The sequence below is a fragment of the Musa acuminata genome, chromosome BXJ3-1, assembly GCF_036884655.1.
Source record: "Musa acuminata AAA Group cultivar baxijiao chromosome BXJ3-1, Cavendish_Baxijiao_AAA, whole genome shotgun sequence".
Classification (NCBI taxonomy): domain Eukaryota; kingdom Viridiplantae; phylum Streptophyta; class Magnoliopsida; order Zingiberales; family Musaceae; genus Musa; species Musa acuminata.
In genome coordinates this window covers 2,751,186-2,760,386 of record NC_088349.1, presented here as the reverse complement: position 1 = coordinate 2,760,386, position 9,201 = coordinate 2,751,186, and the positions used below count along the sequence as shown (strand labels likewise).

The following is a 9,201-nucleotide window of genomic DNA, read 5'->3' as shown; positions in this document are numbered from 1 at the left end:
TTATAGAATGGTGGATGCAAGTTAAAGATCTAAAACAACAAGTTAAATCTTGCCTCATCATGTTTGTCTTCTCAACAGTAATGCTAACAAGCAGTCAATCTACCTAAATTGGAACTCAGTATCAGCGACAATTCTCATCTCTGTTCTTTCACCATAAGACTTAGTCCTCAGTCTAGCAAAACTCAGATTAGGTAGAGCAAACTTATGCAGTCAAAATTCCTCATATTTTGCATCTATAAGCTACAGTGATGTAGAACAGATACCTGATTAGGCTTGAATCCATGTCAATTTGGTTTCTTGTCACTTTCATCACTACCTAAATCCTAATCCAACAAAATATAACAACCATAATCTCCAATAGATTTCCATTAGACATTAGTTTGATCATGAATGAGAAGTATACTCCAAGACTAATGATTTCCTCTACGGTTAAAGAACAGATTAAGAAGCTTCCCTGTATACAATTCTGTTGATCTGCAGAGAGTAGCAGTCTGAGAAGGGTGCTCACAAAGACTCATAATTAGCCTCAGAATGGCAACCTGCCAAAAACCTCTATGAATACAACTCAATCTCCTTCCACATCTCCTTACCATTGACATGGTGGAGGAGTTGCAGGAGGCTTACAACCTGTGGCCTCACGACGGTCGGTACGACGGCGCTGCTGCCAACCGTGCCATGGCATGGCTGGCACGGAGCTCCGAGGAAACCAACTGGTCCAATCATTTATTAATGATATCCTTTCGATCGAAAAGAATTTAAATGAAATATAATGTGAAGTTATTACTCCTTCTCTGGCTGTCTTCTCCGTTATCCGACATGGATGTCTTCTCCTGGACCTTAAGCTCCTTTTCTTGGCCATGGAGGAAAGAAGACTTCGAACGAGGGCATTAGTCATGCCTTTCTTGTAAGCATCTCCCACTTGCTCCTTAAGAGTTCCATCAGAAACCTCTCTCCTTCACCATCCGTAACTCCGATCGCTAGCACAGTGAAGAGCAAGATGAGCATTCTCGTGACCATGGCGAAGCTTGTCGACACATTGATCGGGTAAGACGCAGTAAGAACATGTAAAGAATGTACATTATGTTGACGGATAACTAAGGTTTTGCTCGATGTGTGCGTCAGCCCAGCGGTGATGCTGCTTTATCCTCTGTAAGTGGCACTGCGATTCTTGTGATTTGTGAGGAAGAGGTCATCGAAGAGAGTTGGAGTACTCACAGTGATGCTGGTTTGGATTCAGATTCTCATCGATGCTCGCGATCAAGTATCCTTCGCCGGTGGATTACCACAAGTGGCTGACCTATTGGGTCCTCTACGCGCTCATCACACTCTTCGAGCTCTCCTGCTGGAGAGTCTTGCAGCAGTAACACTCACTTGCACACCACCACTGATCTCTCATCCGACATGTCTTAGAGGATGTCAACTAAGACTCTGATCGATTGACAACAAGAAATATCATTCTCGTTACTTATCATTGTTTAATTTCATCACATTTTGATCTGTTTTAAATCTTAATTGGAGTTCGATCAATATTATTAGAGTAATAAGGAATCTATTTACAGGTTTACTCTTTGGCCGGAGCTGAAGGTGGTGTTCTGCATCTGGTTGGTGCTTCCTTGCTTCGACGGAGCTGCCTACATCCACGAGAACCACCACATTCGGAGGTACGTCAGGGCCGGCGTCGACGTCGGCTCGGCCTACATGGGGCTGAAGAGGCGAGTGATGCAGATGCTGAGCCTCGACGCGAGTAGATCGGTGGAGCGATACCTCGACCGACAAGGCGCAGAAGCTCTCGAGAGAGTCGTCAAAGCAGTAAGAAACAGTAGTGGTGTTCGATGCTTTGCATGCTTCTCTGACAACACTGCAAGTGGAGTTCTAATTCGAACTCCTCGATGGTGGTGCAGGCGGTGAAGGAAGCGCGGCGACAGTCGAGGAAGCGAAGAAGATGATTGAATGGGCCACTGCCACTGAAAGATTGAAGTATCATGTTCGGTGTAATATTGTTCTTGCTCAAAAGTGTCGTATGTTTTGTGTCACTATTGGATTGTATTGAAGATTATTATTATTATTATTATTATTATTATTATTATTACTGTTATTATTATTATTAGTATTATTATTTCTAAAAATCATATTTCTAGTCCCCTCAAGATCAGATGCAACCTAATACAGAATCTGACCTCATTTCTGTTGAATCAAAGGGAAGGATAAAAAACAATAGAAAGTTAAGGAAAGGATAAAGGCACAAACACTGTATCACCAATATGAGAGAGTAGAACTATGTGGATTTATCTTCTTCCTCACAAGCATCATTCCTGTGGCAATCTCATGTTCTTGCTTCATCCTTTTGCCATTGACAACAGCAAATTAGTGGGGGTCAATTTGAGCACACAAATGCAAACAAGAACCCTAAGAACTGGCACTCAGAATGTGTTCTTTGAGGTAGTTCACAGTTGCAAGCATTGTCTCTCATGGTTTGTATCAAACAATGGAATCCAAGTTTTAGAAGCAAAGATATATAGATTGTAAGAATGGTTGCTTCAACTTCATAAACATGAATTGTTTTGGCTTTTTCATCCGGAATTGATAGTTAGCAGACATCATTTAAGTGAAAAAGACTTTGATACCAAAAAAACAATTAAGAGATTCTGTAAATCCTCCATCAACCTTATATTGACGGCAGTCTCGTGCACTCGGTATGCCTTTCGGAAACAATATATATACTCGTTATTATATCTATAAAAAAAAACTTGGATTCTTCACTGTAAGAATAATAATATTTTAAAGTTAATTCAAATCCAAGTTCAAAGCCTCTTGTACATATTCTCATATAAATTTTAAAGAATTTTTCATAAATTTCTCTAGAACTAATAGAGAAAAACCCTAAGAGAATTAAAACTAATTTTTTTCCAAATGCCTACATCAAAACCCTTCATGCTTATGGCTTTGAAGCTAAGCTTTCACTGAATCAGAATAGAATTGTGGAAGATTAGTGCATATTAAAAATATAATCAGATAGATGATTTCTTATCTATTAGCTTAAATTAACAATCACTGTTGGCCTATCTAAAAGCTTAAAACTTGATCTGCTGTTTTCTTGTCAATAAGAACATTTAGATCACTGAACTGCCATTTTCTTCATGCTGCAAGTAAATTGACATCTTCATTTTGGTTGTAACTTGAAGTTTATAGAATGGTGGATGGAAGTTAAAGATCTAAAACAACAAGCTAAATCTTGCCTCATCATGTTTGTCTACTCAACAGTAATGGCAAGAGTGTGCAGTAATGCTAACAAGCAGTCAATCTACCTAAATTGGAACTCAGTATCAGCAACAATTCTCATCTCTGTTCTTTCACCATTAAGACTTAGTCCTTAGGTTAATTAGGAGTCCTCAGTCTAACAAAACTTAAATTAAGGAGAGCAAACTTATGCAGTCAAAATTCGTCATATTTTGAATCTATAAGCTACAGTGATATAGAACAGCTACCTGATTAGCTAGTTCTGGTAGGCTTGAATCCATGTCAATTTGGTTTCTTGTCACTTTCATCACTACCTAAATCCTAATCCAACAAAATCTGGTAAAAATAACTTTTAACAACCATAATCTCCAATAGATTTCCATTAGACATCAGTTTGATCATGAATGAGAAGAAGTATACACCAAGACTAATGGTTTCCTCAACAGTTAAAGAACAGATTAAGAAGCTTCCCTGTAAACAATTCTGTTGATATGCAGAGAGTAGTAGTCTGAGAAGTGTGCTCACAAAGACTCATAATTGGCCTCCTGCCAAAAGCCTCTATAAATACAACTCAATCTCCTTCCACATCTCCTTACCATTGACATGATGGAGGAGTTCCAGGAGGCTGACATCTTGTGGCCTCACGACAGTCGTTACGACGGCGCTGCTGCCACCGTGCCATGGCGTGGCTGGCACGGAGTTCCGAGGAAACCAACTGGTCCAATCAGGATCCCTGCAAAAGCTCAGGCCAGCTTTATGCATGATGATGGTAATGGCAATGATAGTAGTACAATGAGAGGGATGATCCCGCCGCATGTTTCTGTGGCTGAGAGGATCGCCGGCGACAAGATGGCCTTCTCGGTGTTCGTCGGAAACGGGAGAACGCTCAAAGGCTGGGATCTTCGACGTGTGAGGACTTCCGTCCTAAGGATGACCGGATTCCTTGAAGGATGAATGATGGTATCAGCTATAACAAAGCTTGATGTTGTTGGAGAAGGCAGTTCACATAGCATGCATGTGCCTGTTGAATGCATTGCCATCTCTTGAAGGGCTGATGAGTAGTGATTCTTTCATTGTACAATGAATGCATTGCAAAGGGAATAAATAAGGCTATTGTTGAATTCACACAAATTTGTGTGCCTAATTTGGAGGAGTTCTCAAGTCTCATCTTTCTCTCTTTGGACCTTTGATGTTCTTGTCAGCAGCTCTTCTCTCTCTCTCTCTCTCTCTCTCTCTCTCTCTCTCTCTCTCTCTCTATATATATATATATATATATATATATATATATATATATATATATATATATATATATATCAATAATAATTTGCACTACAAGTTAGTACAATGATAATGAACATACATCAACCACAATAGGAGCAGGCCACCATTATACACTGAAGTTGACTTGTACTAATCCACATATCCAGTTTACAAAATCTGTGTTTGCTCATAACTTGGGAGAAGTGAATGAAATTCCATTTTAGCTTTGCATCGGAATGCAAAGTTGAGAGGTTGAACACAATCTGTAATGATGCTTTGTTATTTGAATCAGAGCCTTCAGACTACTGGTTAAAAACAGACATGCAGCAGCATTTGTTTGCTAGGCTAAATGGAACATATGATAAGCAGTAAGCATTGTTTCTGCATCATCAACTCATTATTGACAGGCAAACTCAATAAAGTGTAATACTTCAAGTGTGCTCAAAGAATAGCTTATTGATAAAGATTGGGAGAAAAAAAATCAAGAGCATACACCGAGAATCCAAGAAGTCCAATTCATCATATGGCATATGATTTGAGGACAACAAAGGGACAAAGGCACACTGGACTTTGATATTCCTGTCTGTTTATGGAATTATTATTACCCTGGTTGTTCCAAAAATCACGGAAATGAAGAAAATTTCACATCTCCATTTGTAGGTAAACAGAGGGAGGCATGTTTTGATTGCGGAACTACAGGCCCTGATCAATGAGGTAATCACCCAGCCTCTCCACAACCATGTTGCACTGGCCTGGAGTCATTGGTTCGTCATAAATTCCAAAAATCAAAGCTTGGTTAGTCTTCTTCACAGTGATGCCTCCAGATCCCTGCCATTGGTGAGAAAATTATTGCAGAACCTCAATTGCTAAGCAGTATGAAATTATAGTCTCCTTAAACTAACACTAAACAAGTGTAACACAAGGAAAACCGTGAGCTGGGCCAAGACTTTGTCAAGAGACAAAAGTACAACAGCAGCATGACGATGATAAAAATGCCGCCATAAGCAATCTTTGCAAGCTTTTCAGGAATTGATGTTCCTGGGAAAATAGGATGCAGTGTCCATACAGATTTTCTCACTTCACAAAAACCTAAGAATGTCTGAAAATAATCATTCAAGCACTATGAGCTTCTTACACTCCTTAAGTTTTGCATTTAGAAGACCGAGCTACTCTAGATACATAAAATGCATCTTTTATTGCCGAGAAGAAAATGCTAATAGAAGGTTGGATATGAAGCAAAAATCCATTTTGGTTCTGAAAAAAAAAAAATGGGAACAAGACAGCAAACCACTTTAAAACATCAAAATACTAGAGGCCTCAAGTATAAGAAAATGCTAATAGAACGTTGACCATGAAGCAAACCCATTTTGGTTTGAAAGAAACATGGGAACAGTGATAGCAAAACAATTTAAAAGATCAAACTACTAGAGGCCTCAAGTTTCAATTATTTGGACCAAGAAATCCTAAAATATATAACTTGAAAAAATTCTAGATAAATTTGAATTTTCAACACATTCTGTAAATTCTATAAGAAACCAATCAAACTCAGTACATCTGAACTGCATATTCCTCTTAAAATACCATCGATAATCATCAACAATGAGTTCATTGCAGCAACAGGATGCATGGCTAGTGGAAGCCAAGAGCAGAAATGTATTACGGAGTGATTTTTGGAGTCCAAGGGTATGGCAAGAAAGTAAAAGGACCATATGTCAAGCAAATTATTACAATATCATGAAATATGTAGTTTCAAGATCAAGAATAAGAATCAAAACAGTTTTCTCGATGTTTAGAGTCTAGATGGTGATGAAGTACCCAAAGATGAGATGAAAACACCATTAACTCTCAATCCAAGACAAATCTTTAATTGCAAACAGCGTGAACTTGAGCCACCACAGAAAGCAACCGACAAAAATATGTGCATATAAAACATAAATGTAGCCACTTTAGGTTGCTATTACCGACATGATCATAATAATATAGATAACTATTTTTTAAGGCCTCAGATTGGCAACCTCCAAAGACCACATGCATAAACTGTAGCATAGCTAAAATTTTTCACTTATAGAATATGCCATCTTGTTCTCCAATCAAGTGTAAGACAACCAAAAGAGGAATTACCATTATTCTCATGTAATGTGAAGCTATGAAATCATCAAGAAGAATGCACAAATTTATTCAGATAAATAATTGACTTTGTATAATAAAATTTCCATACATTTCCATACATTACTGTGAACTACAAGATAATGACATATTAAAAACGAAAAATGTCACCTTCTTTCCACGGATTACAGCTCCAGGCTCTCCTTGAATGACCATGTACTTTGTTGAAGCAAGAAATAAGCCGATTGGAGCAAGCGTTCCAGGTTCATTGAAATCATTAATTATATTGGTGATCTCCTCAGGCTTAAACTGAAAAATGGAAACAAATAGAAACATCATGTTAAAAAGTTTAAGAAAAACAATCAGTGGAGAAAGGAAAACATTTCAAGCATTCACATGCATATTGGCAGGACTATTAGCTGTAGTTGTAATACAAATGAAACCGATAAGAAATGAATCGTAAATAAAATGTCAAAAATTGCTATCACTACCTGTTATGTAAACCTTGATCTAGTGAATTTTGGTAGGTTTCCAAACTATGCAGCAACATGAATAATAAGCCTTGATCTAGTGAAGTTTTGTAGGCTTACAAACTATGCAGCAACATGAAGCAAGAAACGAAATTCCAAATCACAATCTTGAGGATGCCATTTAACTAGTTTAAAGAATTGGAGTTGCAACCAAATGAAACTAGGTTAGGATGATGGCACTTTATGAACAACCAATTATATTAATAAGATATCATGCAAAAAAGAACTTTATATTTGAACAAAATCAGATTTTGATAATCATAAAAGATGTACCCAGTACATCAATGTAAGGTCTCTCAGGTCACAAAGGAGCAACCTTTAAATATTTAGTTGATAATCATGCTAGACATTAATGGAAAAGAAAAATAGCTATTATAGATGGCACCTGACACTGGTTTGGGGTCCTAATTAATTTTGTCTTCAACAAGTTACAGTTCCCTTAATGTGATCAGAAGTAGATCTTCTTAGACTTACTGACATAAAGCGTATTGTTCACTAGATAAATTCACTCAATCCAACGGGTCAACACAATGCATTATTTAATGCAATCGATTTCGAGGAAGTGTTTAGCAAAATCCTATTTGTCCAGTAACAATATCATCTGCAAATTTCAGGGCAAAACATGTAAGACTAGGTTAATAGAAACGCTAGAAATTATAAGCCACATACTGGGTGCGTAAATTTTATTGCAATCTCAAAATTCCCAGATATATCTGATACAGAATTTAGTTACGTGTTAGGCATCCCAATGTAAAGAACACTGACATCACTGCATTACCCAATTCGGTAGTATCCAAACCCAGTTAAATCTTCACAGAACATAGAATCATAATAAAATCCAAAATTCGAACCACGTGTCAGAAAGATTTCATGCCAAATCAACACAAACAGATCCAACCAAATCATGGAGCAACAGATCCCTTGATATCCCGAATACGTCAAATCAACAAACCGAATCAATGCACCAAAACCATCAAATGCATCGAGAATTCGATTGAGAAAGAACAACATGAGTGAAAAAAAAGTGACTGGCTGGCGACCCAGCAAACGATGGAATCGGAAGGGGATTGGGTGGGCAAGACCTGAGGAAAGGATGCGCTCTGCGCCCAGACGCTGCCGTCCTGGCCCATGATCGCCGCCGAAGTGAGATGGTGGCCCTCGATCTCGCACATCAAGTGCTCGTCGACGTACGTTTGCCACGACATCGTCTCTCTCAATCTCTCCTTCTTCTTCTTCCGCTATTTCTCTACGTGCTTTAAATTTGGTGGGAAGCGAAATTAAATAGGGGAGGGGAGGGCGTATCTCAAGTGCCGCCCCGCCACGCGTTCAACCGTATTGAAGGCTTACCCTTCAAGTCCGGCTCCAAAACCGCCGGATTACAGAAAAGCCCCAAAAACCGACGGTCTCCATTGGATCTTGGATGGTGCGGATCCACGAGATGGACGGCACAGGGCGGCCTTCGTTCATGGGAACAGGTAATAGCTGGACGATTATAGCGGTACACCACTCCTGCGACCCCACCGGAGGCCCTACATGGGCCATAGCGCTCCGTCAATCACAAGGCAGGTAGAAAAGAGGACGATGATAAACAAATATCGTCATATATATAAAAGTGAGCATTTGCTGAAGAACTCCACTTTGTTTCGAATGTCGATCAGATCAGATCACAACGCATCAAACTATCCGACCAATATAGAACAGTATTAATTAGTATTTAGTCTTTTTATTACTTTCTTTTCTGATATCGAGTAGTATCAATCAGTATGTCGGTGCTATAACTCAATAATGTGATAACGACTTCATTACTTGATGAGGTTAACCCACTCATCTAAAATACTTCGATCTAAAACTATAGTTATTACCTCACCTATCCCTATAAAATATGTTTGCTGATGGAGTCGGGTCGAAGATTCGGGCGACGCGCCGCGAGGTCGCTTCCTCGTGGCCACGCTCCCCGTTTCTCTCACGTCTTCTTCTCTTCGGTGTACCGACGTTGACGAAATCGGCGTTAGTTGTTGACCACGACAAGGTGGATTTCGAGATTGGTCGAGGTAAGTAATTGTGTGGT

At 39.0% G+C, this 9,201-nt stretch overlaps 3 protein-coding genes across 3 annotated transcripts; 2 read left to right on the top strand and 1 right to left on the bottom strand.

The window, feature by feature from the left end:
- Positions 1–939: 939 nt before the first annotated feature.
- On the top strand, positions 940–2,034 carry LOC135628754 (HVA22-like protein f). Its single transcript, XM_065135642.1, has 5 exons — positions 940–1,044; positions 1,123–1,149; positions 1,238–1,360; positions 1,560–1,809; positions 1,902–2,034. Exons 1-5 carry the CDS (start codon positions 998–1,000, stop codon positions 1,944–1,946), a joined length of 492 nt encoding a protein of 163 aa, XP_064991714.1. The 5' UTR covers positions 940–997; the 3' UTR covers positions 1,947–2,034.
- A 1,809-nt stretch (positions 2,035–3,843) lies between these two features.
- LOC103989696 (protein S40-1-like) lies at positions 3,844–4,191 on the top strand. The gene has a single exon (XM_009408640.3). The coding sequence runs from the start codon at positions 3,844–3,846 to the stop codon at positions 4,189–4,191; it is 348 nt and encodes a 115-aa protein (XP_009406915.3).
- Positions 4,192–5,052: 861 nt separating this feature from the next.
- Positions 5,053–8,397, bottom strand: LOC135628416 (profilin-like). The gene is made up of 3 exons (XM_065135050.1): positions 8,216–8,397; positions 6,775–6,912; positions 5,053–5,325 (listed from the first exon to the last, which is right to left on the bottom strand). The coding sequence occupies exons 1-3, from the start codon at positions 8,336–8,338 to the stop codon at positions 5,191–5,193; spliced, it is 396 nt and encodes a 131-aa protein (XP_064991122.1). The 5' UTR covers positions 8,339–8,397; the 3' UTR covers positions 5,053–5,190.
- Between the last annotated feature and the right edge of the window lie 804 nt (positions 8,398–9,201).